Raw genomic sequence first — 27,288 nt, 5'->3', positions numbered from 1 at the left:
CCCTTTGCGGAGGGGGATTTGCTTTGCTCTCGTGGTTTATCCCCCGATTCTTCTCGTGCTCCGCTCACCCCAAAACCCCTCCGGTCCTTTGGTGATTTGTGAGGAGCTGTCACCCCCCACCCACCCCCCCAAAAAACAAATCGCTGGAGCTGGGTGTTGCTAAAAAACATCCCCACAGCTTTGGGGGGGGGGGCCACAGCTTCCAGCTTCCCCCAGGAGGGGCCGGTGCCCCTCGGGGAAGGGGGTGGGTGTTGGTGTTACGGGGTGATGTTAAGGGCTGGATGTTGGGGTGTCCCCCCCCGCCCCTCCCGGGAGCCGTGTGGCAGCTGGCACGTATGGATGCCATACTGCCAGGCGAAGCGCAGGCTCCCGTTGCTGTAGCGATGCTGGTGCTGGTGGGGTGTGTGTGTGTGTGTGTGTGTGTGTGTGTGTGTGTGTCCCCAACCTTCCCTTGAGTTCCCGAGGGGGTGAGGAGCAGCGATGGGGCGCGTGGGTGCTAATTACCCCCTCGACTGATTAAAGCTCATCGGTGTAACCCTGTGGGTGCTGGCGGCCCTGCCAAGCGTGCCCCCCCCCTGCTGGGAAGGAGCCCCAACCCCTCTCCCCCAGCTTTTGGGTGACGATGACCTCGGAGCAGAGGCCAGCAGCCGCTTAGCGAGGTCCCTCGCTCATCCCTGCCCCGATCCCCGCCACGGCAAAACAAAAAAAAAAATGCCAGAAATACGCAGATTTCTATTTTTTTTTTTTTTTACCCCTCGCTTCCCTCCTCCTTTCCCCCTCTGCCCCTGCAAAGCCAGCGCCTCGCAGCTACGCCCGTCTCAAGCCCCCTCATCTCAGAGCTCCGGCCCGTCCCTTTCCCTCCCTGGCTACCACCCGGAGCTTGGCTAACGGGACTCGGGGAGCACAAGCCAAGGAGCCTGCCTGGCCCCGGGGCCAGCCCAGCCGCCTCCTCCGCAGGCCGGCCTCGCAGCCTGGGTTTTTTTTTTGCATGTTATAGCAAGGTGCATGTAACAAGGAGGGGAGTCAGCAATGGGTCGGGTGGTGGGTTGAGTTCAAAGCTTTATTTTTTTTTTTATTATTATTATTTTTTTTTTTAATTTTTTTGGCGTTGGGAGAACCTCTTGCTGCCTGTGCTTGCCCGGGAGCCTGGTGTGGCGCTCGGGCACAGCTCCGAGCTCGGTGGCAGGGATGGGTGGAGGCCCCCCCGGCCTCTGCCAGGGAGGACCTGAAGCCCCACGGGACACGTGCTGGGTGCAGTGATGGTGATTTTAGGGTTCTCGATGCTGAAGGATCATACGCCCGTTGCCTGGAGACTGCCTCCTTTTTTTTTTTTTTTCCTTTTTTTTTTTTAGTTATGTTTAAAGGAGAAAAAAATTGGTGAAAATGTTATTTATTGGCAGAAATTATTTAATATAATTTCTTTTTTTTTTTTGTGGACAAGGAATGAATTTGTTAGAACTGTCTTAATGTAAATTGGAAGTCATCTTTAAGGAGAAAAAAAAAAAAAAAAGTTAAAAATTGACACAGTCACTCGGCTTCGCTATGGTTTATTTTGGGGTGCGCTGGGGTGCCTGGCTCCCGGGGCGGGGGGCACGGCAGGGAGCCCCAGGGGAGCTGCCTGGGGGGAAGGAGAAGGGTTTTAGGGTCTGTTTTACAGCTGCTGCCTTGCTCAGGGCCCCTCTCCGGGGCCGGGGCAGCGCCGGGCCGGCGTCTCCCAACCTCCCCGGCACGTCGGCACTTGTGAAGTCGCTCCCGGGCGCTTTTGTTGGAGACTCTGGGCTCCATCTCCTCCATCCTCCCAGCCGCTGGCTGAGTAAATAACCCTCCTCCTGCTGCCTTCCTGGGTGCCAGGAGGAAGAGGAGGGTAGTTGCCAGCTCTTGTTTCACCCCACCTGGCTCCTTCCTCGCCCTTCCCCACCACGGGCTTGGGCGAGCAGCCCTGGTGTTGGTGCTGGCCGGGCTCCGTCCCGCCAGATTTCAGCTCCGACACCAGTTCCTGCCCGGGGCCCCCCAGCCTGGGCCAAGCAGGGGGGCAGGGACCCCCTCCTGGCTCCAGCATCACCTCCCGAGCTGGGGGCAACCTGGCTCCCAGCTGTGGCTACCCCATCCGCCTTCCCCCTCGCCCGCTGCTTGGCTCAGCACCTCGCCCTCGAGTTCAGCTCGCCACGTGCCAACCGCTTGCCACCTCCCAGCGGGACGGGCATCCCCCATCCCCAGCGCCCGGCGAAGGGATGCTCCGGTTTTCCCACCCATTTCCTGGATCTTGCCACCAAACTGGGAAACCACCAGCAACCAACTGGCTCCCCGACCCTTGGCGTGGTCCCACGGACCCAGGGAGCATCCCTGGGCCTGGCCGCGCGCTCGGGCCTGGCATCGCCGCGCTGAGCAAACAGGAAACACTCACCCTTTGTTAATCCCGGCCCAGGCCGCGCGTTAAATATTTATCTGCGAGCGGAGGCTGGTGCTGGGAGGAGGCAGAGCCGGCGCTGGAGGCTGAACGCCCGGCTGGGGGACGGTGGATGGGGCCGTGGGGGTGAGTCCGGTCCCTGCCCAGGGTGGGGGGCCCACGAGAGGGTGGGCAGGGATGGGGTCTAGACCCCCGCAGCGGGGTTTAACCCTGTACCCGGGGTTTTGTCCCCTCTGCCCTTGTCTTGGCGGTGGCAGGAACCGGCTCCTGTCCCCAACCTGCTTCGTCCCTGCGGTGCGCGGGGGGAGCAGCCCCGTCCCCACGGCTGTTGGATGGGGGCTGCGTCCTCCTGGGCCGTGGCAGCGGGGAGCACTGCCACTCCTGTCCCCCTTTGTCCCCCACCCGCTCCTGTCCCCCGGGCGCAGCGCTGCGGCCAAGCAGAGCTTGTGCCATCGTCCCCTTCGTCCCCAGCAGCGGCTTTCGGGCTCGGTGGGGACCGAGGGGTGGCCGGCGGTTGGTGACAAAGCCACCATCCTGCCCCCCCCCCCCCCCCGCGTCAGGTCCCGTGGGGCAGAGGCCTGAGCTCACGTGGGAGCGCGTGGGATAGAGGAAGGGCCAGGGCTGCCCCGTTTTGGGGCTGTCAGCAGTTTCGGGGAGCAGCGAAAGCGGGAGCAGGAAGCGGGGCCGGCGGTGGAGGCTGGGACACGGGGCGCTGCCGGGGGGGATGAGGTGGGCGACGGGGCACCCACAGAGCTGGGGGTGGTACATGGGGGTCCCCAACGCCCAGACCACCACGGGATGGAGGGGATGGAGGGTCACCCCTGGGAACACGGGAATGGGGACGCTGCATCCAGCGTGACCCCCCGTGCTGGGGTGTGGGGGGCTGTGACAGCACAGAGCCCCGCTCTCCACCTCCACCAGGCACTTCCCTCCTCATCCTCCCCCCCAAAAACCCCCTCCAAGCCCCCGGCTCCATCCCGGCGGGGGGCTGGCGACGCCGGGCTCGCCCCGTTTCGTAAGCGGGGGCCGAGCGCGCGGGAACGCGTGCGCGGGGCGTGGGATGAGTTCAGCCTCTTGGCTCCGATCCCTGGATCCCATCCCTGGAAATGTCACTGGAAACTCTGAATGGGCCGGCCCCGCTCCAGAGCGGGGAGCACTGGGGGGGGGGGGCAAAGAGGGGGGGTGAGAGCACCCCAGGGGGGCCGGGGCACCAGGGGAGGATGACGGCGGCTGCTGACCCGGCCGGGGGATGCTGCCGGGGGGGTTCTTGCTGCCGGCTGCCCGCGATGCGCTGAGGTCCCCCCCTTCTCCTTCCCCCAGCAAAGTTTGCGCCGTGCGTTTTTCCTCCCCGCCGCTCGCAGCTCCGTCCCGCTCGCTGCGGGGCTCCCCGAGCCCCCGGGCCCCCCCGAGGCCGGCACCACCCAGGAGGTAAGAGCTGGCTGGGGGGCCGGTGAGGAATGGCAGGGGGGGGGGTGTGACCGATGGGGACCCCAGGGGTCAGATTTTGGGGGCCGGTCTGTGGGAGCAGGATGGGGCTGAGCCCCCCGGGGCTGCGGGAGGGCACTGTGCTGGGAATGGGGTGGCAAGTGGTTGGGGTGCCCTGGGAGGGGGGGGATGAGTCTGCACCCCACTTTCTGTGCCTTGGGGCAAGTCGTTCCCAGGGCCTCAGTTTCCCCATGGGGAGGGGGGATAATCGTTAATCGCAGCCTTGGGGGCTGCGGAGCCTCTGGCACCGTTGGGAGCCGGGGGGTCCCCACCCCGATTTGCCCCACAACGGTGGCACACAGGGCACCGTGCCGGGCTAGCAGCCCCCCAGCTGGGCTCAGCACAGCCCCCCCGTGGCACCTGCGAGTCCCACGGCCAGTGGGGACGTTGGGGGACAAGCAAGGACACGGGTGTCCCCTGAAAGGTTCCCGGGGATGCTCACCCCACGCCGACGCGGCCCCCCGTCTCCCCGCAACGGTGTCGGGAGCGGTTACAGGGGGTCCCATCCCCGTTCCCCCAGTTGCCCCCCACCCCGTGCTGCGGCCCTGGCACCGCGGTGAGTCACGGCGTCGCCCTCCCGGCGGGGTGGTGCCAGGCTCGGCCGCGCATTCCCGCCGCCTCTTCCCTCCTTCCCTTCTCCCTTCCCTGTTTGCGCTGCAGGGTGGGGAAATATTTCTGCCTTTTCGTGTTTCTCAGCCCCGGGGAGGCTCGGCCCTGGCAGCTCTCCCAGCCTGGCGCTGCCCGACGCCGCTGCCGCCACGTGCCTGGGCGGGAGGGCAGCGGGACGATGGGCGAGGGGCGGCTCAGTCATCGCCCCGTCCCACCCCGGGGTGTTTTGTCCCCAAAGAACCCGGGGTGGGGATCCAGGCGGGGTGGGCAGAGGGGCCGGGTGATGCGGATTTGGCAGCGGCGGGGCTGAGCCCGCGTGGAGAGCACACGGGGAGCGGTGCCAGGGCTGGTTGTGCCCGGGAGCAGCCGCTTCCCTCCGGCACCGTGAGGCTCCCCGAGTTGCCACCGTGGTTGTCACCCCACTGCGGTGTCCCCTGCGCCTCTAAAGAGAACGGGGGACAGTCGCCAGCGGTGGGGCTGGGCTGGGGCTCCCCAGACCCCCAACTCTCCAGCAAAACCCGGTGAGACGAAGCCGCCGGCGGGGAGGATCCGGCAGACGGGGGCCGGGATGTGTCGTGAGCGCGGCCGCTTTCCCCCGCAGGGCACGGGCACCCCCGGGGCACCGTCCCTGCACCCCACGGCCATGGCAGGCCGGCTCCTGCCCCCCTACACCGGCGTAGAGGACGTCCCCCCCTTCCACCCCCCACTGTGGGTGCCCCCGCCGCCCCCGGCGACGCGGGTGAGTGGGGCGGGGGGCTGTTGCGTTCCTCGGGGGGATTTGGGGAGCCGCCTCCATCCCTCTGCCACCACCGCGGTGCCCCCCGCGCCAGCCCCCTCCTTGTGCCGCAGGTGCCCGTCGTCCGCCACCGCGGCTCCAACACGCTGAATTTCGACTTCCACCCCCCGCAGACCTGTGGCATGGCCGAACGCGGCCAGGTGACCCCCGGGAGCTCAGGTACCTGCCCCCCAGCACCCCTGGGGACACCCCCGCGGGCTCCCCCAGGGCTCCCCCTCACCCGCCTCGTCCTCAGTGAGCGACTGGTACCAGACCTGGCCGGCCAAGGAGGTGAAAACACCCAGCACCCCAGCACCCCCCAGCCCCATGCCTGGCCCTGGGGCTACCACCCCCGCTTGCCCGCGGCCACCGGGCTGGTCGGCCACATGGACCAAGGACAGCAAGCGGCGGGAGAGGCGCTGGGTGAAGTACGACGGCATCGGGCCGGTGGATGAGACGGGGATGCCCATCGCCTCGCGCTCGGTGAGTCGGGGGCACAGGGCTGGGGGTTCCCCCCCCTAAACTTAACCAAACACCCCCTCACCGCCCCCTCCTCGCCGTGTCCCCGCAGAGCGTCGACCAGCCCCGCGACTGGTACCGCAGCATGTTCCGGCAGATCCACCGCAAGCTGCCGGGTGAGTCGCGGTGCCACGGCACGGCACGACGTGGCACGACACCCCCTCACCCCCCTCCTCTGTCCCCGCAGAGCCGGACTGGGACACCCACCGCTGCCCCACGGGTAAACTCGGCCCCTCACCCACCACAACACCTCTGACCCCCCCCCAAAACCCGCGGAGGAAAGGGCCGCCCCCGGCTGAGCCCCCCGGCGTCGCCAACGGGCTGGACTGGTGAGTGCGGCACCCGGATGGTCCCCAGGGACCTGTCCCCAGTGGGTGCCCACGGGGTGGGGGGCTCAGCTCCTCCGGGATTCCCCCCACGTTTCCACAGGCCCAGCTGGGGTGTCACCGGTGCCACCGCCGAGCCCGGCAGCATTTTTGACTACGAACCAGGGAAATTCTCGGTGCTGGAGCAGCCGTGGCAGGTAGGTTCTGGCACCCCCGGCACGGGGGGGGGGCAGTGGGTGTTATGGGGGGGGGGGCAGTGGGTGCTGCGGTGGGTGCACCCCTAACCAGCCCCTTGTCCTTTCCAGCCCCCGGCAGCGGTGCCGCCGGCGCGGGCTCAGCCCATCGAGGTAAGCTGTTGATGGTAGGGGGGGGTCCAGGGGGTGGCTCTGGGGGGGGTCTGGGTGCTCGTGGGGTGCGGGCAGTGCCAGGCTCGCCCCCCGCAGCCCCCCCCGCCACCCGCGCAGGTGCTGCTGGAGCAGGAGCTGGAGCAGCTCAGCCAGGAGCTGGACGAGGACATGAGGGCCATGGAGACGCGGCGGAGGCCCGGCCAGGTACCCCCCAGCATCCCCCCCCCCGCGGCACCCTTGGGCTGGGTGGCCCCAAAGGGACACGTGGGACTGGGGGTGCGGACATCCAGCTGTGTGGGCATCCAGCTGTGTGGGCATCCAGCTGTGCGCACAGCCCCCGGGCAAGGCTTGAGCGTGCGGGTGGCAGGATGTGTGCACGGCTGGGTGTGTGCACATCTGGATACATGCATGGGTGGCTGCACACGTGGCTGGGTGTGCGCACATCTGCGCGCATGCACGGCTGGGGGCGCGCACAGCTGGACGTGTGCACACCTGGAGGCATGCACAGCTGGATGCGGGCAGGGCTGGCTGTGTGCACATCTGGATACATGCACAGCTGGGTGAACATGCAGCTGGGTGTGCGCGCATCTGCATGCATGCACGGCTGGGTGCATGCACAGCTGGGCATGCGCACATCTGGATGCACATGCGGGTGGCTGTATGCACATCTGTGTGGACGCACAGCTGGATGCGGGCACATCTGGATGCACACGGAGATGACTGCGCATCTGGATGCACGCACGGGTGGGCACACATGCGGCTGGGTGTGTGCACATCTGCATGCATGCACAGCTGGGTGCATGCACAGCTGGACATGGGCACATCTGGGTGCACATGCGGGTGGCTGTGTGCACATCTGGCTGTGTGCACATCTGGCTGCGGGCACAGCGGGCTGCATCAACACCCGGGCTCACGCACGCCTGGCCGTGTGCCTACCTGGGGGCGCAGGCAGGGCTGGCTGCCTGCACATCTGGCTGCCTGCACATCTGGCCGCTCAAACGTGGCCGTGGCCGTGGCCGCAGGACGCTAGGACCCGGTCTGGCGGTTATTGGCGCAGCGCAGCGGGAGCTGGACTCCTTCGCTTCCCGCGGAGACTCTGCCTCTTGGATGATTAATTTTTCTCTCCCACCCCCTCCCGCTCCTCTCCGGCAGAGCTCGGCGGCTGCTCCCACCGCTCGCTCCCCTGCTCCGGCCTCCCCGGCGCCTCGGTGAGTAGAGCTGGCTGCTCCCCCCACCCCAAACCCCCAAATTTCGCTGTCCCGGGGCCCCACTCGAGGCGAGGGGGCAGCGGTGGGGGGCAGCGGCGGGACAGGGCCCTGTGCTGGCGTGGGGAGGGGGGGGACAGGCAGGAGCAGCCTCCCAGCTCCCGCGGCGGGGTGGGGGTCCCCACGCGTCCCCCACGGTGCTGCTGGCTGTGTCACCCCCACCACGCCCCATCACGGGTGGGGGACCCCGGTGGGTGGGACGGGGCGGGAACAGGGTGACCCTTTCCCTGTCCGGCCCGTGCGGGGACGCCGTGTCCCGGGACTTGGCTCAGGCCCAGGGGAGGTGACGGCGGTTGGATTCTCACCGCCATGTCCCCCCCTGGCCCATGTCCCCACCGCCACAGGGAGGGGACAACTGCGCCGGAGGCTGCCGGAGCACCCCAGGATGGGGTGGGCACCCCAGAATATCCCCACAGCCCCCCAACAGCGGGAGGAAAACAAACAAACCAAGCGCTCTGCTTCTTGTAGGACCTACCGTAACCCCCCAGGGGTGCCCGTGGGGGGGCTGGAGGGTTGGCTGCCCCCCCCCGCCCGACCCCCTGCTCTGGGTTGGGGGGGAATTGGGGCTCTTTAAGTGCCCCCAGGAGCGGGGTTATCCATTAGCCAGGCGGCCCTCCCCGGCGCTCGCTTGCTTCCTGCTCGGTGGCAGCGGGGACGTTGGCAAACTTTGGACCCGTCCCGCTTGGCCGCTGCCGGGACGAGACCCTGGAGGGGCGCAGCTGGGGGACCCCAAAATCCTGGTCGCAGGAGATTCAGGGGTGCTGCCCCGAGAGGGCAGCGGGGTTCAGAGCAGGGAGGGCGCGTGGCAGCGGTGGCTGGATGTGGGACTCAGCCCTGCCCTGAGCCGCTGTCACCCCGCAGGAGTCCCCTGTCACCCCGCCGGCTGCAGAGCCCCCCCGGCACCCACCGCCCACCCGCCAGCCCCGGCATGGAGCGGGGTGGCCTGGGGCTGGCTAGTGATCGGAGCCGTGCGGCCCCCGGCAGAGGTGAGCCCCCCCCAACCCGAGTCGTGCCACGGGGCACCCCGGCCCCACCAGCTGGTGACACCCCGCTTCTCGCAGACACCCTCAGACCGGGGACCCTCCCCAGCCTCTCCGACTTGGGGGACCCTGTGGAGGCCGTCAGGAGGGAGGAGAAGAAGGTGAGGCTGGGATGGTCCCATCCCATCCAGGATCAGGGCGGGGGGGGCACTGGGATGGGGGGGGGAGTCCCCCCTCAACATCTCCTCTCCCTCCCAGATGAAAGCCGCTCGCCTCAAGTTCAACTTCCAAGCCGAGTCGCCCAAGTAAGCGATGGCACTGCTGGGGGTCCCCGCTGCGTGGGGGGGCGATGGGGACCGGAGCAGCGGGGGTGGGGGTGTGTCGGTGTCCTCCCCCCCGCCCTAAGCGGTGTCCCTGAGTGCGGGGGTTTGCAGGGAGCTGACGCTGCAGAAAGGGGACATCGTCTACATCCACAAGGAAGTGGACAGGAACTGGCTGGAGGGGGAACACCACGGCCGCGTCGGCATCTTCCCCTCCAACTACGTGGAGGTGAGCGCGGGGGGGCCGCAGGGGGGCAGCGGGGTGGGGGCAGCGGGTGCTGACCCTCACCCATGTCTGTGTCGCCCCCCACCCCAGATCCTGCCCCCCACGGAGGTGCCCAAGCCCATCAAGGCACCCACCATCCAGGTGCTGGAGTACGGCGAGGCCCTGGCGCTCTACAACTTCCGCGGGGAGCTGCCGGTCGAGCTCTCCTTCCGCAAGGTGCCATGTCGTGCCATGTCGTGCCATGTCGTGCCATGCCATGTTGTGCCGTGCCATGCCGTGTCGTGTCATGCCGTGTCGTGTCGTGCCATGCCACATGGTGTCATGCCGTGCCGTGCCGTGCCGTGCCGTATCGTGCCATGCTGTGCCATGCCATGTTGTGCCGTGCCACGCCGTGCCACGCTAACCCATCCTCTCGTCCCCTCGGCAGGGCGAGCGGGTCTGCCTGGTGCGGCGGGTGGACGAGAACTGGTACGAGGGGCGCATCTCCGGCACCAGCCGTCAGGGCATCTTCCCCACCACCTACGTGCAGGTGCTGAAGGAGCCGCGGGTCAAAGCCACGGCCGAGGACTTCCCACCCTCGCCCGCCTCCGCCAGCCCCCGGCACCCGGCTGGCTCCCCGTCCCTGCAGCGCTCACCCGGTCCTCGGGGCCCCCCGCTTTCCACCGGCTCCCCCCGGGCGGCGGAGCGGGGGCCCAGTGAGGCCGGTGGGCGCCCGGCTTCACCCCGCCACCTCGGCTTCGCCTTCCCCCCTTCCCCAAATCTGCCCCGCGCCAGCGCCCCGAGCCCCTCACCGACCCCTGCCGGCCCCCCGCACCCTGCGGCCACCCAACCCCCGGAGCCGTGGCGCCCAGCCTGGCCCCCCGAGCCGGTGAGTGACCCCCAGCCCCGCCGTCGTGCCCCGGCACCACTGGGGCTGGGGGTGCTGCTCCATAACGCTGCACCCATCTCCTCCCCACTGCAGTGCGCGGCCCCAGGGGCACCCACCAGCACCCAGCCCGAGTCCGCCCCGTCCTACAACGGCTCCGAAATCCAGTGGACCCCGTAAGTAGGGCCAGGAGTGGCACCGTGGCTGGGTGTCCCCACCTGGGGACCCGTGGTGGCCCGGGCTCCGGCCACGCTGTGTCTCGCAGGTACCAGGCGTTGTACCAGTACCGGCCCCAAAACGCCGACGAGCTGGAGCTGCTGGAGGGGGACCGGGTGGACGTCATGCAGCAGTGCGACGACGGCTGGTTTGTGGGTGCGTGGCCACCGGGATGGCCACAGGGATGGGGACACGTTGCCACCACGGCCCCTCATCACCTCTCCTTGCCTTTCCCCCCTCCCTGCCAGGCGTGTCCAGGAGGACGCAGAAATTCGGCACTTTCCCCGGCAATTACGTGGCGCCGGTGTGAGAAGAGGAGCCCGGCGAGGGGTGTGGGGCCGGGGGGTCCCCACTATCCCGCCTCGGCCACCCTGCCACGTCCCCTCTGTGTCCCCCCCTTGGGGACGAAGTGCCTCCAGCTCCCTCCCGCCCCTATGGGGCTGCCTCTAACAGGGACCAATCCCCCCCTGCATGGGGGGGGTCTCCCCCACCCCAGTGCCTTAACCCGAGCCCTGCTCGCCGCTGCCCAATGCCTTACTGCCCACCTTGGTGGCCGCACCTCTCTGGCCAGTGCCGGGGCAGCCTGGCTAGTGCCGGGCCTGACCATGACGGCTGTGACCCGAGATGCCGGGCCGGGGCCGTGCCACACTCCGGGGACTCGTGTTTGCTTCGTGTCCATCCATCATTAAAGCTCAGCTCAGCCCAAGGCCCAGTCTAGTGGTGCCGGGATGGGAGGGAGCCAGCGGGAGGTGCCCATGGGGAGCCTTGGGGGGGCTGCGTGGGGTGGCACGTGGTCCCCATGGGGTGAGGGATGCTGTGGGGCCATGGTGCGGGGTTACGGTGCTGCGTGGGGCTGCAGGGGGCGGGGGCTGCAGGGGGGCAGCAATGGTGCCCGCGGGGCAGCAAGGGGGCATGTGGGGCAGTAAGAGGACACGTGGGGCAGCAACGGTGCCCGTGGGGAGTTGTAAAGGCACGTGTGGGGCTGCAGGGGAGCATGGGGGGGCTGCAGCAGGGCTTGTGGGGGTGCAGTGGGGCATGTGAGGTTGCAATGGGACACGTGGGGCTGCAGCGGTGCCCGCTGGGGTTGCAGTGGCGCATGTGGGGGCTGCGGGGGAGCACGTGGGGCCGTATCGGTGCTTATGGGGCTGCAACGGCGCCCGTGAGGGGCTGCTGGGGGTCACGGCGGGCAGCAAGGGGACATGGGGGGCTGCAACGGTGCCCGTGGGGGGGTTGCAGTGCTGCATGCGGGGCTGCGTGTGGCTGCGACGGCGCACGGGGCAGTGACGCCCCGAGGGGCAGCGATGCTGCGTGGGGTCGTGGGGCACCCTCCTACCCCCCCACACCCCTCCCAGCCTCCCAGGGCACCTCCCGAGGCCCCGGGCCGGGCCCCGTACGCCCCGTCGGGGCGGCTGTGCCCGCAGACGGCGCTGCCGAGCCACCGCCCGGCCCGGCCCGGCCCCGTCGGGCTCCGCCGGCCCCTTCCGAGGGGGAGGTGCCGCCGCCGGGGCCGCGCTCGGGCTCCGCCGCCCCACGGGGCCGCCCGGCTCGGCCGCCCGCCGGTGAGTGCCCGGGGTGTTTGGGGCGGTGGGGCGGTGGGATGGAGCGGGGGGTGCAGCCCCCCGGGTGCTGTCGGCTTGTGGCGGGGTGCCCGTCCCTCGGGGATGCAGCTCTCGGGGAGCGGGGGGGGGTGTCCCGGTGTCCGGGGGTGCCCCGGGTGTTTGATCCTCCAGGCAGGGGAGGAGGATGGGGGGGGTGGTGGGGGTGCAGACAGGGTGTCCCGCCGGTGCCCCCCCTCCGTGTCCCCGTGTCCCCTGCGCCTCCTGGCATCGCCTGGCACCCGCCGTCGCGCCTCGCGGGGTGCCGGGGGGGGGCCGCCAGCCGCCGCGGCCACAAAAGCATCGCTGTGTGCTGGGGAGAGGAGCTGGAGGGAGCGGGGATGGAATGGGGGTGCAGGGGACGGAGGGGGGGTGCAGGGTATAGAGGGGGTGCAGCGGATGGAGGGGGAGTGCAGAGGACAGAGAGGGGGTGCAGGGGATGGAATGGGGGTGCAGGGGACGGAGGGGGGGGTGCAGGGGATGGAATGGGGGTGCAGGGGACAGAGGAGGGTGCAGAGGATGGAGGGGGGGTGTGCAGGGGATAGAGGGGAGTGCATGGGACAGAGAGGGGGTGCCGGGGCTGGAGGAGGGGTGCAGGGGCCGGGGGGGGTGTAGGACTGTTGGGGTGTCCGGGGATCCTGCCCAGCCGGTGTCGGGGTCCCGGGGGCAGCAGACCTCAGTGCCCAGGGATGCTGAGCGGGGCCGGGCATGGGGAGGGGGTTTGGGGTTTCCTCCCGGCGCTGCGAAGCCCAGCCCAGGAAATTCTTCCGGGCAGCCTCTCAAGCCCCTCTTTGTGCGCTTGGGATTTTTAAAATGCCTTCCCCGGCGGCTGCGGCCGGGGTGCCGGGCTCCCGCGGCCACCTCGGGGCTGGGCCGGTGGGCTCGGGCCCGGCTGGGCTGTGGCGGGACGGGACGGGGACAGCGGTGCCATTTCGGGGAGGGGGCTGCCCATTCCCACCGAGCCCATCGAAGCCGAGAGCTGCCGGGGTGCCGTGGGGACCCCGTGGGGACCCCCGTGGGGATCCTCAGCATCCTCTCCCGGCGCGACTTTGCTGTAGGATGAAGGATTCGGGGCGGGGGGTGCTTGCACCCCGCTGCGTGTCCGGCACCCTCCCCTCCGAACCCCGCCGTGCCGTGCCACGAGCTGCCGGCCTGGCTGCCAAGGCATCCCCGAGCTCCTGCCTTGCACAAGGCCCCAGGGGCAGCGGGGTGACCTCGCCTGCCCCCGTCCCAGCCGCAGCCGCTACCCGGGATCCCCTTGTCCCCGGGAAACTGGGGGGCTCGGCGGGGGAGGAAGCCTCGGCCGGGGGGCACCGGGGCAGCAAGAGGAAGCGGCGGTGGCTGCCGGCACCCTGCGACGGCGCGAGGACGTGGGTCCCCTCCCCGGAAGGAAGGCGCTGACAGTCTCCATCAGCCCACGCTGGGGACCCTCGGGGAGGGTTGGGGGGCCGGTGGGGTGCAGTGGAGCCGGGGGGAGGCCTCCAGCGGGTGGTCTGGGGGACTGTGCCTCGTGGGGAGAGCTCTCCTCTGCCTCGTCCCCACGGTGCCCCGGCGTTTCCTCACGCCGCGGCTCCCCGCCCGCCCAGAGCCATGCCGGTGACGGTGACCTTGACCGGCCCGGCCCCTTGGGGCTTCCGCATCACCGGGGGAAGAGATTTTGGGAAGCCCATCACCGTCTCCAAGGTAGGAGCCCCCCATGTGCCCCCTGGCCCCGGGGAGGGCTGCCGGGGCGCTGGGGCGGGTGCTGTGCTGGAGCTGCTCCGGGGAGCGGATCCTGTTCAGTGTCCTGGAGGGATCCTGCTCCGTGGGAACGGCCCCACGGCGGGCGACGGCGGCGCGGGGGCTTGTGCTACCCCTGCGCCGGGCTTCCAGCTCTTATCACCGTGCCCTTGGTCCCCCCCCACCCGCCGCGCGCCCCGGCAGAGGGTCTGGCGCTGCTTTGGCAGGGCCGTGAGGACCCCGGTGGGTGGGAGCACCCCGGCGGGGTGGGATTCAGCACCCAACCGTGTGCCGGCACCTCGGCGATGCGCGAGGGCTGCACGTGGGGATGCTGCGCTGCTTCCCTGCGGCGTGCGCGGAGCCGAGGAGGCGGGGGGGGGGGGGGCCTGTGATAACACCGGGGTTGTTTGTCCCCGTGTCCTCTTCTCCGTGGAGGTGGTGGAGCACGGGAAGGCGGCCGCGGGCGACCTGCGGCCGGGGGACGTCATCGTCGCCATCAATGGGGAGAGCGCGGCCGAGATGCTCAACGTGGAGGCGCAGAATAAGATCAAGCAGAGCCCCGGGCAGCTCCGGCTGCAGGTGGAGAGGTGGGTGCTGTGGTGACAGGGACCCCACCCTGGGCCCCCACCCTCAGGGGACCTCACGCAGGCTGGGGTCCCCAACTATGGTTGTTTTTCCCCTCCGGCGACTCCTGGGGCTGCGCCATCCCCGCCGGAGCCTGTCTGGGCTCTGTAATTAAAAAGTCAGGCTTAACAAGGCCGGGCAGCCCTGGCAGCCGTTACCTGGCCGACTGGTCCCAGTTGGGGACCTGGGGCTGCTGTCTCCCGCCAGCTCTGCGGGGGGGGGGCACCCCATGGGCACACATGGGGGCTGCATGTTCCGGGGGCAGATGCAGGACCCCCCCCTTGACTCTCCCTTGGTCCCCAGGTCCCCGCTGCCACCTCCCAGCCACGCCAACGGGGACACCTCACCGGAGAGGCTGGCCACACGCTTCCAGGTGAGCCCTGGGCAGCCCCCGCACACCCTGGGCCCCCCACCCGGGGCTGATTCCAGCTGCTGGCATCTTCATTCCCCCTCCCAGGACACGCTGAGGATGCAGGAGGAGAGGCAGAGCACCCCGAGAGACTCCTACCCCAGCCCAGCATCCCTCAGCCCCCCGCCTGGCAGCGGCAGGTAAGGCCCGACCTGGCTGCTTGGGGCGGGGGGGGGTGGGCAGGGGTCTGGCAGGGCCAGGGACTCTCCTGATGGCTCCATCCTCTCCCCCCAGCTCTCTGCCCTTGGAGGAGGAGTTCAGCTTTCCCGGCCTCTGCCAGGTGAGGAGGAAGCTGGGGGGGCTGCGTGGGGCCAGGCAGAGATGCTGGGGGGCATCTGTGCACTGTCACCCATTTGAGCCCCAACCCATCGCCCTTTTCAGCCCCAAACCATCATCCATTTGAGCCCCAACCCATCACCCATTTGAGCCCCAAAGCATCACCCATTTGAGCCACAACCCATCGCCCTTTTGAGCCCCAAACCATCACCCATTTGAGCCCCAACCCATCGCCCTTTTCAGCCCCACACTTTTACCCTTTGCCACCCCAACCTGTCGCCCTTTGCAGCCCCAGCCCATCTCCCGTTGTGGCCCCGTGGCATCCCCCGTTGCAGCCCCGTTGCCACACTATCGCCCAGCCCCGCTCTGCCCTGGGGACCGCGTCTGCGGGTGCCGCTGGCCGCCCCCCCGCCGCGCTGGCAGGCACCCCGGGCCCCACGGGCACCGGCACACCCGGCCAGGGATGTTTTCCTCGCTCCTACCCGACGCCTCTTGGCAACGGCGCCAGCCTGGGGAGGCCAAACCAGTTTGGGGAGGCCCAGCCCTGCTCCCACGAGCCTGGGGGGACTGGGGCGTTGGCAGGGCAGGGACCCATGGCCCAGCGCACCCCCGGCAGCGCCCGCTGGCCCCTGTCGCGGTGAGATGCCCGGGATGCCCGGGGGCTGGGATGCCTCCCTCGCCACCCAGACCGGTCCCGGGGTGCCCGCAGCCACCCCATCCCTCCCCACCGCGGTTTCAGGCGGCTGCTGCACCCCACGGGGCAGCTGCTGGCTCCAAGGTTGGCGTCTCCCTCCTCTCCTCCCTCCCCGCTTGCTTTTTTCTTGTTTTTCAAGCCCAAATCGGGAAGCGCGGTGGCCTTGAGCACGGCCCTTCCCAGCTGCCTTTGGCCGCGGCCCCGGCCGCCCCTTGGCTGCTCCGGCCGCCCGCTCCCTCCTTCCTCCCCAGCCCTTTATTTGCTTTGGTGCTGGCCCCGGAGGGTCCCTCCCTGCCCCGGAGCCCCCCCGCCGTGGGGTTGGAGCTGGGGGGGCTGCCGACCCCAGAAAAAAAATCCTTCCCAAAGGGGCGGCGAGGAGAAGGGCCGCCCTTGGACTTTCCGTCGCATCCCGGGGCGGGTTGGTGCTGGCGGGGATGAGGCCAAGGCGCCCAGCTCCACCCGTGCCTAATTTTAGCTCATCCCTCACCCGCTCGTGACCCCGCAGAGCTGCCCCGATCCCTCTCTGCAGGGTCCGGGCAGGGGCTTCTCGTCCCTTGTCCCCGTCCCCGGGCTCTTGCCGGGGTTTGCATCTGCGTGGCGGCTGCTCCCGGGAACATCAGCTTCCACTTAGCCGGGGTTTCGCCTTTCCTGCCTCGGAGGCCGCTAAGCAGGAGCAGATGCCGGGGAAGGGACGGGTGCAGGCGTAGGGTTACCGGGGTGGGGAGCAGTGGGGGTGCTGCTCCTGGCCCCCCCTGGGGTCCTGCTGGCCCCCAGCCTGGGAGGGGAGAGAAGCTGCTGCCCCTTGGAGCATCCCTGCATCCCTCCTGGGGACCGCAGCGGAGCCCCCATCCCTCTGGGGCCCGGGTGGTCCCAGGGTGATGCCACGCTCGCCCCCTCCCCAGGCTCGGGATATGCCACGGGGGGGCTGCTGCAGCCCCCCACTGCCATCCCCAGCCCCCTGCACACCCGCCCCTCAACCCCAGGGCACCCAGCACCTTTCTCCCCCTGCCAGGAGCGAGGAAGCCTGAGCCGCCAGAACAGCTCCCCGGGTCCAATCCTGCCTCCACCCCCCCGCCCGCCCTCCCCGGGGCTCGGGGACCCCCCAAACCCCTGGGAGACGTGCAGAGAGCGGCGCCGCTCTTCGCCCTCTCCCTGTAACAGGTACGGAGTGAGCTCGGGGGTGGGAGAGGGGGGGATACAGACGCAGGGGAAGCCACCCCAGCCCTACGCACCCATCCTGAGGGTGCAGCGCTGGGTGCTGCCTTGCCGAAGGAGTTAACCCACCTGCGAGGCAGGCAGGGACGTGGGAGGGCCGGGCAGGCCGGGGCAGCTCCCCAGGGCGGAGGGAGCAGGTGGCCGGGTGCAATTCGGCAGACCCAGGCGTCAGGGTGCTGGGAACCCCCCTCCCTTCCCCTTCCCCCCCCCCCCCCCAAATCCCCCCCTCTTTGGGGTGCTGTACCCCACAGCCTGGGCTCGGAGCCGGCCATGCGGCGCTTGGAGGAGGATTCTGAGGTCTACAAGATGCTGCAGGAGAACCGGGAGCTGCGGGCGGCCCCGCGGCAGTCCAGCACCTTCCGTCTGCTGCAGGAGGCTCTGGAGGACGAGGGCGGAGGTGAGGTGGGGAGGGGTACAGGGGGAGATAGGGGGGTCTGGCCAGGGAGGGTGGCAGCACCCTGATGGCCTCGTCTCCCTGCAGCCGGCCTGGCCCCCCCCTTCCCCAGCCGCCTCTCGCCCAGCGCCCGCAAGCCCGTGGCCGGTGTCCAGAAGCTGCACGTCTGCGAGAAATGCGGCAGCACCATCGCGTGAGTGGGGCTGGGGGCTCGGGGCAGGGTCTGGCCCGAAATGGGGCTGAAACTGGGCAGGGGAGGACACCCCCCCCCCCACCCCGCTTTCCTCCTCCCCGCTGATGCCGCCCTCCCCGTCTCCCCCAGCACGCAGGCGGTGCGGATCCAGGACGGCCGGTACCGGCACCCATCCTGCTACGCCTGCGCCGACTGCGGCCTCAACCTGAAGATGAGGGGCCACTTCTGGGTGGGCGACGAGCTCTTCTGCGAGAAACACGCCCGCCTCCGCTACCAGGGCCCCCCGGGGGGGCCCACCACCCCCTCGGTGTCCCCCCAGTCCTGAGCTCCAGGCACCGGCACGGTGCGACGGGGAGCTGGCTGCCTGCATCCCCCTCATGTCCCACCCCACCCCAGGACACCCCCCCCAGCCCCACTGCTTTGGTAGGGTGGGGGTCTGCGTTGCGGGGGGGGGGTTTGTGGATGGCTGGAGGGGCACGGGGGTGGGGGGGGATGCGCTGCAGCTGCCTGCCTTCGCTGTGTCGGGGTGGGGGGGGGTGTGTGTGTGATGAGCTGGGTTGGTTCTCAGCCTGGCCTGGGGACACGGCGAGGACATGGGGGGGGTGCGGGGGGGCACAGGGATGCTTGAGCACTTAGGTACCGGAGAGGGGGCTGGCACCGCTTTGTACACGGACTGCAAAGGGCTTCTCTGGGGTATTAAACCAGAGCTCTATATAAATATAATATATATTTGCTCCACTCCTGTGTCTGATCTGTGCGGGGTGGGGTGGGGGGGGCAGGCAGCAAGGGACCTTCCCCCCAGCCCCAGGGTGCAGGCAGGGACCCCAGACCCTGCTGCCCTCCTGCCTGCACCCATAGCAGCGGTGGTGAGCTGGCAAGTAACCCCCCCCCACCCCCCCCCACCCTAACGGGGGGGTCCGGGGCTGGGCGCAGGCTCCGTGACACGGCACGAAGAGCCCTGGGGGCTCTGGTGATGCCCAGGACTCGGGGCCCACGGGCCTTGTCCTGCTCCCAGGAAGGTCAGGGCTCCCCGGGGGGGCCCGACTGTCCCCTCCCTGCTCGGGGTGGCCCTGGGAGGTGTCAGGGCTTTATGGCCGGGGGCCTTTGTCCCGCGGAGGCCCAGGGGGGCTCTTATCTCACAAAGATGAGCTTTGCTGTTATCTGGGCTTTGCCCTTAGCGCCAGCTCCTCGCTGAGCCCCTTCCCGTGCCCCCCCCCAGCAGCCCTGCACCCCCCCTGTGAGTCCCACCCAGCTCTCCCCCCACAGCGAGGCACCAAATTCCCGCAGCCCCCCGCAAGGAGGGGTCAGCCCTTCCCTGCCAGACACACGCGGGGTCGGGGGGGGGTGTCCCTCTGCCTGGGGTCCCCGCAAGGTCCCGGGAAGGCGGGGGGCGGGGGGGGGGGGCAGGCAGGCTCATCCCCATGCTCTGAGGACATGGTGGGTCAAATCCAGCATCCCCGGAGGGGGGGGGGGTGTGTCCTGGGTGCCTGTCCTCCTGCCCCCCCCCGCCAGCGTGCGCACGTGGAAAAAGAGGAATAAACGCTTCTACCTCGGGGGGGGGCCGGCGGGCGTGACCCCCCGGGCCGGGGCTGGGGGCAAAGGTGCTGCCCTGGTAGGGTGAGGCCACATCCCCCCCCGCCCCGCCCCGGGGCCGTGCCGCCCCCCAGCCCTGCCCCATAAAGCGGCGGAGGAGCAGCGGGGGGGGGGGCCCGTCCGCCCTGTCCGGCCCCCGGTTCCCCCTCCCCGGGGATGCTGCGCCGTCGCGGAACCTTCAGCGTGGAGCCGCTCCGTGGCCGTGGTGAGTCCCGGGGAGGGGGTGGGCTGTGGGGTGGACCCCCGCGCAGATGGGGGGTCCCCGAGGTCTGCATTAGGGGATTTCCCCCCCCCCCCCGAGGTCCCCAGCCTGTGAAGCTTCTGCTGGAGGGGATCCTCGGGGATCCCTGGTTTGGGGTGTCTGTGCCGGTCCTTGGACCCCCTGTTTGTGGCCTTTTCCCCCCCCCACCCCCCCCATAGGGAGGGGCCCAGGGTGCTGCCTGTGCTGGGAATTCAAACCAGGTGTTGCCTTTCAGTGCCTGCACTGGGGTCGAGCCCGTATGCAGTGTGGGGGTCCCAGAAACCCACCCCCCCATCTCTATGTACCCCCCCGAGCTCAGCTTGAGCTGGGACCCCCCTCCAGCAGCAAAATCTGGGATGTATGGGGGGGTCTGAGCTGGAGCTGTACACTCAGGGGGGGACCCCCAGCACAGCGGCAGCTCCCACGGGGGAGGTTTGAGCTCTCTCGGTGATGGGGAACCCCCCCACCCCACCCCTACCCCCGTCTCACCCCGGCGGGGCTCCAAGCCGCGGTGGAACCCCCGTGCTGGCGTGGCAAGCGCAGTGGCCAGGAGGCCACCAGCCTCTCGGCACGTGGGGCTGTCCGGTGCCCGTGGAAATTTGGTGCGTGGGAGCGGGGCTGCTGGCAGGCGGCTGTGCCGGGGCGTTGAGGCCGCCCCCCCCGGCATTGCTGGGATTCATGCGGCCACTGAATCGATTGTCCGCTGGCCGGCCGTGGGGCCACCAGCCTCGCCAGCCCCCGAGGTGAGTGGCTCCAGCCCCCGGCTGAAGCGATGTGGCTGCACGGGGGGAGGAATTTGGGGAGCACTGGGGACACCCCCTGCCCCCTCTCCAGAATTTGGCCCCAGTTGGGGCCCTGAGCGGGACTCCCCGAAAGCGGCGGGATTCGTCGGATCACGCTCTCGCCTTCCCAGCCGGGGTGGGACGGGAGCCCTTAACCACCGGCCCAGCCAGTATCGCCGATCCCAAACCCTGAGAGGAACCAGTTGGGAACCAGTCGGGTAATGAGGTGCCTCTGGATACAGGGCCCGTCGCCGGCTGGGGTGGCTATAAAAGGGAGCGCCGGGACGCGCGCCCGGCAGTCGGCTCCGGCTCTCGGCGATGTGGGGTGGCTCCCGCGCCGGCTGGAAGAGGAGGTTCAGCTGCTGTGAGTTGGGGGGGGGGGTGTTTGTGAGCCTCCGAGGGGGTGGGCAGCTCTGCACCCCGAATCGAGCGCTGGGAGGGTGCCAAAGCTTCGCTCCCCACCTCCCCGAGGGCTCTGCCGTGGCCTGGTTGGGAAGGGAGGTGGGTGGTGGTGCAAGGAGGGCTGAGACACCCCCCCCGCCCCCCCACACCCCCCACCCCACCCCGCTGCGGTCCCACCCTGAGCTGTGGGGTGATGCCCCCCACGCCGCGGGGCCAAACACGAGGAGCCGGCGGTGCCTGGAGCCATCCTGCGGCCTCAGGCACGGCTGGAGCTGCTGTGGGATGGTTCTGGGGGGGTGGGGGGTGAACACCCCATCCTGCCTCTGCCTGGGGACACCCCCGCCCCCCCCAACCCATCCTCCCTCGCCCCGCAGATGGTCCCTGGGAGATGGCAGAGAGCTGCGTGGTGCGCACCTCCGCCAGCGTCTACCGCCCGCTGCAGGAGAGCCCGCGGCAGCCCCCGGGGGGGATGAGCACCTGGGGACCCCCCCCACCGTCACCCCTCTCCCCCGGCAGCCCCCCAGCAAGCGGGAGGCTCCTCAAATCAGAGTCGGAAGACTCCGGGGTGGAGATGGCCAGCAACGAGCACTCACCCTCCACCCCCCTGGGCTCCGAAAGCAGCTTCTCCCTCGACGGTCTCCCAGCGGAGAAGAGCCCCCCCGGAGAGGAACCGGGCACCGACCCCCCCCGGCCCCCCCGCAAGAAGCTGGTGCAGGCAGCGCAGCGGAGCAGGAGGCAGCGGCTGCCCACACGCTGCCCGCGACAGCTCGGCCGCCGCAACGTCCCCGCCACGGCCGACCCCGCGGGGGACCCCCGGGACATGGAGGAGCCCGGCGCTGAGGGTCCCGACGAGGCGGTGAGTGCCGGGGAGGGGAGGGTGGTTGTGGCTGGGGCTTGGCTGCCTGGTAGCCCTCGAGCCCCCCGTGCTTGCCCACAGGCCGTGCCGGGACAGGGGCTGCGGTACCTGGAGCACGTTTGCCAGATGTTGGAGCGTTTGGCCCGGCTGCAGCAGGACAACAGGCTGCTGCGGCAAGAGGCGGCAGATGCCCGGCACAGCCGCCCTGACGCCATGGTGAGGGTCGGGGTGCAGGGGGGTGGGTGGTGGTGGGGGTTCTGGGGGGGTCCCAGCTCACACGCTGCCTCCCCTCGCCCACAGCCCACCCAGGATCCGGCCGTGTGGAGGTTCCGGCCGCGCTCCCGCTCAGACAGCCAGGCCCCAGGTGAGTTTGGGGTCGGGGGGGGGGAAAAATGGGGACAGTGGGGCTGTGCCTGGCCGGACCCCCCAACACACCCACACTGGATTTGTGTGTGTCCCCCCCCGCACGCAGCGCCTGACCCCGAGCCCTGCCGGAGGACGTGGGGGTACTCAGCCAGCTCCCCCAGCCTGCTGGACCCCTCTGAGAGTGCCCCGACACCGGACAAGGTAGAAACTGGGGGACGGGGGTGTGGGGGTGTCTGTGAGGTGGGGAGGGGGGTCCCACCGGGTTCCCCCCCCCCCCTCCACCTCGCTGACAGCCGCGTCTCCCCGGCAGGACGGGCGCTCGCACTGGGGGCGGGTGAAGGTGCTGCTGACCCGCCTGACCCGCCGCTCACTGCGGGGGGGCCGCTGCAGGTAGGGCCGGACCTGGAGGGGGGGGATGTCCCCGTCCTGCCACCGCCGCTCCTGGATGGAGGAACCGATGGATGAACTGCGCTGCGCCTCTCGCATCACACCCCACCGCCTGACCTCACGCTCACCCGGGGCCGGTCCCCAGCCCGACACCCCCCCCACACCCCCCTTCACCCCTCTTTTTTTCTTTTTTCTCCAAAATAAAGCCTTTTCACTGCCAAAGCGTTGGCTCTTTCCAAGGTGATGGGCCGTTGCGCGGTGACGTCACTCTCCCCGACCCGGCGTGACGTCACACGAGGACGCGTCACAGCCGCATCACTTCCGACGGCTTTTCCGCCCCTTTTGTCCGCCCGGTCCCGCGGCACCGTTAAGCAGCTGATTTTTTACCCCCCTCACCCCCCTCCCCGACCCCCTCCCAGGTCAGCCCCGGGGCAGGACGGCGGGGGGGCTCCTGCTACGTCGTGGGGGGGGCTAAAGCTTGTGTGTGTGTTGTGTTCCCCCCCCCCCCTAAAGAGGTCCCTGCTGAGCCCCCTGCTCCCCGCTGAGCTGCTGCCGCAGGTGGGTGGGGAGGGGGTGCCGGGGGGGGGATCCCTGCTGGGGATGGGGTTGGGGGGGAGGGATGCTCTCGGTCGCATCGCAGCTGGGGGACACGGCAGCCTTCCTCAGGGTGCTCAGCAACCCGCGGGAGTGTTGGGTGGTGGGTTTTTTTTTTTTGGAGGGGAGGGGACAAAATACACGAGGAGTTGAGGGGGGGGGCTAGGGGGGTCGATGCTCCGCCGCAGTGTTTCGGTGCTGACGGAGCCCCTCACCGTGTCGTCGGGGCTGCGTGGCGAAGGGCTGGGTACCGCAGGCGGGAAGATGCTGATGAAAGCTGCGGCCAGGTGCTCTCCAACCAGGTACCCCGTTATCCCTCCATCCCCCCTCCTTCCCAGCAATTTCCTACTGTGATTTCTTGTTTTTGTTGTTTTTTTTTTTTTTTCCCCCCCCCTTCCCAGCAACGTACCCCGAGATCCCCGGCCCTGCTCCTGCCCCAGAGCATCCTCCGAGCTCGCCCGGAGCCTCCTGCATCCCGCTGCTCCTTCCCTGGAAACGTGGGGGACTCTGGGCACTGCAAGGGGGGGCGGGGGGGGGATTAGGGGGTCCCTGGGGTGGGTTGGTGCGGCGAGGCGATGCTGAAGGTGCTGAAGCTTTCTGGAGCAGACTCCTTGGGTGTCTGACGATCCTTGTTTCCCCCTTCCCCAGCAGCAAACCTCTTCCTGTCACCCCCCTCCGCTTACCTGAGACGGGACGTGTCCCTGCTGTGGGGTGGGCACAGGGCAGCCCCCTCCCCTCCTGCCCTGCACCACCGGCGCCTTCTGGAGCGTGAAACACTCACCAGGGCCAGACCTTAAGACGTGGGGCCCTTCCCTACGGGGTGCTCTGGCCACATCGTTATTTTTTTGGGGGGATATTTGTGGTCAGAGAGGATCTCTGGTTTCTCTAAGTCTTGGGGGGCCCCCTCGGGGTGGTTCTCTGCCTCCAGGCCCTTCTGCAATGCCGGGGAGATGCTACGGCAGCGCCCGGCTCCCCCCGGCCGGTGGTACCCCAGCTGCATCCTGACCCCGAGGAGGATGCTGGGGCCGCTCCGGATGATGCTGGTTCTGCTTTCAGGGCCAAGGTGAAGAGGAGGGAGGTCGGCGATGGCCCCGGTGCTGCCGGATCACCGGGAGCCAGGGAAAGCTCCTGAGCACCCAACAAAGAAAATCGAGGTGTGAACCCCGGCGTGTGCGGGACTTGGCAAGTTAATTCACCCGGTTTTGGGGGGAAGCCCTTAGGTTTGGTGTTACGCCGTCACCTGTGTTTACTGGGCTGGCTGTGGGATGGCGTCTGCACAACCTGGCTGTGTCCCCTGGGGTCTTGTCCCCAAGGGGGACGGGGGATTTGGGGGAGGAAGGGGGACAGCCGGGATGCCGCGACACGGCCGGGCTCACCGCCCGTCTCTGCCCAGTCCCTGCGGGGAGGAAAGAGGCTGAAGCTGTTCTCATCGGCGGGGAACGGTGCCCGTCATGGGATGGCCCCACCCTGACGCTGCTCCCGCGTGGCCCAGGCGGGGCTGGACCCCAGCCCGAAGTGGTGCCACTGGCTCACGCGTCTCTGAGCGGGGACATCCCTCCCCGCTGCCTTGTGGGGGTCCGAGCGCTGACAGGAATCGTGGCTGAGCTTGCAGCGCATCGTAGAGTTAATTTTTCCCTTTCTGCGAGCTCTCCCTATTAACTGGGATCTGGTGGGTGGTGCGAGAAATCGGTAATTATCCACTTTTACTATTTCAGACGGAGTCGTCCTCTCCAGCCCGGTGTGGAGCTGCCGCTGGGCAGACCCGGCCCTGGCAAAGGGCTCCTTGTTCTGAAGCAAGTTCCCGGCCAAGAGCGGAGTTTGCACGACCAGGAACGCTTGGGTTTGGTGTGTGTTTGTTGGTTTTTTTTGTTTTTTTTTTCGGGGGGTGAAATCTCTTGAGCACAGGGACGGCAGGAGGAGCTGAGAGCACAGAGCAGGAGCGGGATGCACTGGAGGGAGGAGAGGCAGGTTGCTGGGGGGTCGGTGGCAGGGGAGGGCTGGCAGCCCCGCGCAGGGTGACCCAGCCGTGCAGATGAACACGGGATAAGGTGGATTCTGGAGAGCCCAGGAGGGGGGTTTAATCCAGCCACAGCAGGCAGCGAGGAGCGTGGCAACTCCAAGCCACGGAGCGTGGCAACTCCAAGCCACGGAGCGGCCAGCCAACAGGCAGCACGTGGCTGCTGCCCAGCCGGGGCACTGCAGCCCACCCCGTGGGGTTGCCACGGGCCTCTGCCCACCCAGGAGCCAGCGTGGGGTCTGCCGGGGCTCAGCTCCCCACGCATCGCCCGTGGAAAAGCGTGGCCCTCGCTGGGGCGCATGGGCTGGGCTCCTCGCCTGGCAGTTGTTATATATAGCATCCCTGCTCCGGGTAACCGTGGCAACTGATTTTATTTTGCTTAAACCTGGCCCGGCATGTGATGCGGTTGGGAAGGAACAGCTGAGGGGGGATGAAGTTCTCCCTGGTGGGTGCTGGGGGAGGAGGTTTGGCTCAGGCCCAGCGGCGACTTGTCCAGGAGCGGGGCTGGGCAGGGGATGCTCTTGGGCTGAGGCCTCGCTCCGTGTCCCTGCAAACGGCCTCGCTGGGGACAGTCACCAGCCTTTCTGTGACCTGTCAGGGCTCTGGTCCTGTCCCCGTCACTCCTGTGAAGGTTTTATGGGGGTCCAGCTCCCCGCTTTGTGCTGGGCTTCCTGGGGCACACCACCCCCCCGTTCCCTGCCGTGCTGCAGGGGCCAGTTTGCTGAATTCAGGGACCGGTGGGAGGTGGGGTGATATTTTTTTTTTTTTTTCCCCTGCTGGGTGCCTGGGCAGGACTCCCCGGAGGAGTGGGAAGCCTCGTGCCAGCCCAAGGCTAAGAAGGGACCCTCGCTGCCTCCGTTGCTGGAGGAGAAGCCGTGCGGGGCCGAGCGCGGCGATGCCGGGTGTCGTGTCAACTCACGTGTCCCAAAAGGCGGTTTCATTCCTGTAGGTGCCTCCTGTTTTCGGGAGAAATCAAGGTCATGCTCTGGGTGACAGCTCCCAGCACCTTCCCCTTCCTGCTCCCACCTAACCAGGGTGGTTTTTAGCAGGAGATGGAGGCCCCCCGAGCAGCACGTGGTTGCCACGGGACCACCGAGCTACTGCTGGAGCCTGAACCCGCTGGGGAACTGGCCCATCCCCACCCGGCCAGGCAGGACGGGCAGGCTGCCTGCTCCACCATCTCTCTCTTCACCCTGCTGCAGCGCAGGAGGCGGTGGGAGCAGCTCTCCTCTGAGGGAAGCTCGGCACAGCACGGGCAGGCACATCCCCGGTGCCCCCCTCCCTCCCCGCTGGTGATCCTCCAGGAGATGCTGCAGCAGGATTTTGGTGACAAGCGCTACACGGCGCTGCTGGACTTGCTGGAGAAGAAAAAGCCGCTGGAGATCAAGGAACTTGGAGCTAAGAAAGCGCTGCCGAAATGGAGGAGGAGGCTGAGCAGACGTAGGTACGTAGCCGGGGGGAACCCCGTGTCCCTGGTGCAATCCCTCTTGTCGTGGGGACAGGCTGCGCGCCGCTCCGGTCTTTTGGGGAGCTTGGCCTCTCCCACCCTACCACACGTCTGGGTTTCAGCCCACGGCTCCGGACCCAAGCGCTGTCCTTCGATTTGGGATTTCTGTGGCTACCGAAGGGAAGAGGCAGAGGGACGGATCCTGCGCTGGGGGATGAGTTGTTCTTGCTCTGGGAAACCTCCCTCTGGTGCCTCCTGGCCTGGCCCACGTCTCCCACGTCACGGGGCTCGACCTGGGGAAGCTGCTGGAGAAAGGAGAGCAGCCAGGGCTCCCTGGAGAGCAAAACCCCCACGCTGGAGGTCAAGCTGGGTAAGTGAGGGCGAGATGTGCTGGGACGTGGGGTGTTGTCTTTGCGAGCCCCCCCCGCTCACCCCCTCTCCTCTCTTCTAGACTAATGACTGCTTTGAGGAACCAGCGTCCACCAGATCGCTACCAGGAGAGAGCAAAGTCCCTGCCTGCCTGGATGTCACACAGGGGGGTCGTGGATGGCAGCAAGGTCCCCGTGAGCCCTTTCTGTCCTGGCCCTCTCCCTGCGGAGCTGGAGCTGGGCTTGAGCTGGGCTGGAGGTGGCTCCCACCCTGGGTGTGCAGAGCCAGGGCAGCTGTCGGGGTTTGCTCTGACCCCTGGTTTGTATTTAATGGGAACACCTTAAATACGAAATCTTGTGTGTATTGGAGACAGGGCACGGGCTATCTCAGTGTTCTGAGCTGGACCCACAATTTGGGGCCAGACTGGCTTATTTAGGAGGGAGGGACGCAAACAGGGGGGCTGGTGCCAGCTCCAGGCCCTGCCAGCCCCATCCCAGGACATGGAGGGCAGCAGTGAGAGCTCCTGCAGCCCCCCCATATGCTGAAAGGCACCAGCTCAGGCTCCAATTCACTATATTCAACTGTAAAATTTTTTTTGTGCTTTGTTGAGGCCGTTTCCTTTCTGTGTCTCTTCAACCCCTCTTTTCTCCTTCCCACCCCCCTCCAGCCCTTTAATACCTTTCTTAAAATTACACCTCCAACCCAACAGCCTTCTCCTGGGGCTGGGGGGCTCGGACCCCGTGGGTCCCCCCGGCGTGGTAGTGGCTGGCAGATG

At 68.5% G+C, this 27,288-nt stretch overlaps 4 protein-coding genes across 4 annotated transcripts; all 4 read left to right on the top strand.

The window, feature by feature from the left end:
- The first annotated feature begins 2,519 nt into the window (after positions 1 to 2,519).
- On the top strand, positions 2,520 to 11,046 carry SORBS3 (sorbin and SH3 domain containing 3). Its single transcript, XM_074808172.1, has 22 exons — positions 2,520 to 2,533; positions 2,665 to 2,972; positions 3,015 to 3,136; positions 3,728 to 3,835; positions 5,103 to 5,240; positions 5,351 to 5,456; positions 5,533 to 5,759; positions 5,848 to 5,911; positions 5,983 to 6,124; positions 6,225 to 6,318; positions 6,427 to 6,468; positions 6,586 to 6,672; positions 7,621 to 7,676; positions 8,595 to 8,719; positions 8,795 to 8,874; positions 8,972 to 9,018; positions 9,148 to 9,262; positions 9,350 to 9,475; positions 9,687 to 10,127; positions 10,221 to 10,300; positions 10,390 to 10,496; positions 10,589 to 11,046. Exons 1-22 carry the CDS (start codon positions 2,520 to 2,522, stop codon positions 10,648 to 10,650), a joined length of 2,691 nt encoding a protein of 896 aa, XP_074664273.1. The 3' UTR covers positions 10,651 to 11,046.
- An 800-nt stretch (positions 11,047 to 11,846) lies between these two features.
- Positions 11,847 to 17,924, top strand: PDLIM2 (PDZ and LIM domain 2). Its single transcript, XM_074807880.1, has 10 exons — positions 11,847 to 11,899; positions 13,522 to 13,618; positions 14,090 to 14,241; positions 14,582 to 14,651; positions 14,736 to 14,827; positions 14,922 to 14,967; positions 16,670 to 16,818; positions 17,124 to 17,269; positions 17,354 to 17,459; positions 17,589 to 17,924. Exons 2-10 carry the CDS (start codon positions 13,526 to 13,528, stop codon positions 17,782 to 17,784), a joined length of 1,050 nt encoding a protein of 349 aa, XP_074663981.1. The 5' UTR covers positions 11,847 to 11,899; positions 13,522 to 13,525; the 3' UTR covers positions 17,785 to 17,924.
- Positions 17,925 to 20,393: 2,469 nt separating this feature from the next.
- Positions 20,394 to 22,093, top strand: C28H8orf58 (chromosome 28 C8orf58 homolog). The gene is made up of 6 exons (XM_074807884.1): positions 20,394 to 20,439; positions 20,852 to 21,333; positions 21,415 to 21,549; positions 21,634 to 21,697; positions 21,806 to 21,900; positions 22,010 to 22,093. Exons 1-6 carry the CDS (start codon positions 20,394 to 20,396, stop codon positions 22,091 to 22,093), a joined length of 906 nt encoding a protein of 301 aa, XP_074663985.1.
- A 21-nt stretch (positions 22,094 to 22,114) lies between these two features.
- LOC141916078 (uncharacterized) lies at positions 22,115 to 27,067 on the top strand. The gene is made up of 6 exons (XM_074808171.1): positions 22,115 to 22,219; positions 22,327 to 22,644; positions 23,737 to 23,834; positions 24,396 to 24,525; positions 25,900 to 26,514; positions 26,596 to 27,067. The coding sequence occupies exons 1-6, from the start codon at positions 22,115 to 22,117 to the stop codon at positions 26,947 to 26,949; spliced, it is 1,620 nt and encodes a 539-aa protein (XP_074664272.1). The 3' UTR covers positions 26,950 to 27,067.
- Positions 27,068 to 27,288: the final 221 nt, after the last annotated feature.

This window comes from Strix aluco, chromosome 28 (genome assembly GCF_031877795.1).
Source record: "Strix aluco isolate bStrAlu1 chromosome 28, bStrAlu1.hap1, whole genome shotgun sequence".
Classification (NCBI taxonomy): domain Eukaryota; kingdom Metazoa; phylum Chordata; class Aves; order Strigiformes; family Strigidae; genus Strix; species Strix aluco.
The sequence above is the reverse complement of the archived record's forward strand: the minus strand, read 5'-3'. Positions and strand labels throughout refer to the sequence as shown.

Coding starts and splice junctions, on each gene's coding strand:
- SORBS3 (XM_074808172.1), top strand. Junction 5,760..5,847: donor TGCCCATCGCCTCGCGCTCG/GTGAGTCGGGGG, acceptor GTGTCCCCGCAG/AGCGTCGACCAGCCCCGCGA. Junction 10,497..10,588: donor CGACGACGGCTGGTTTGTGG/GTGCGTGGCCAC, acceptor CCTCCCTGCCAG/GCGTGTCCAGGAGGACGCAG.
- PDLIM2 (XM_074807880.1), top strand. CDS start 13,526: ATGCCGGTGACGGTGACCTTGACCGGCCCGGCCCCTTGGGGCTTCCGC. Junction 14,652..14,735: donor GGCTGGCCACACGCTTCCAG/GTGAGCCCTGGG, acceptor TCCCCCTCCCAG/GACACGCTGAGGATGCAGGA. Junction 14,968..16,669: donor GCTTTCCCGGCCTCTGCCAG/GTGAGGAGGAAG, acceptor TCCCCCTGCCAG/GAGCGAGGAAGCCTGAGCCG.
- C28H8orf58 (XM_074807884.1), top strand. CDS start 20,394: ATGTGGGGTGGCTCCCGCGCCGGCTGGAAGAGGAGGTTCAGCTGCT. Junction 21,334..21,414: donor CTGAGGGTCCCGACGAGGCG/GTGAGTGCCGGG, acceptor GCTTGCCCACAG/GCCGTGCCGGGACAGGGGCT. Junction 21,550..21,633: donor ACAGCCGCCCTGACGCCATG/GTGAGGGTCGGG, acceptor CCTCGCCCACAG/CCCACCCAGGATCCGGCCGT.
- LOC141916078 (XM_074808171.1), top strand. CDS start 22,115: ATGTCCCCGTCCTGCCACCGCCGCTCCTGGATGGAGGAACCGATGGAT. Junction 22,220..22,326: donor TGACCTCACGCTCACCCGGG/GCCGGTCCCCAG, acceptor GCTCTTTCCAAG/GTGATGGGCCGTTGCGCGGT. Junction 26,515..26,595: donor CACGCTGGAGGTCAAGCTGG/GTAAGTGAGGGC, acceptor CCTCTCTTCTAG/ACTAATGACTGCTTTGAGGA.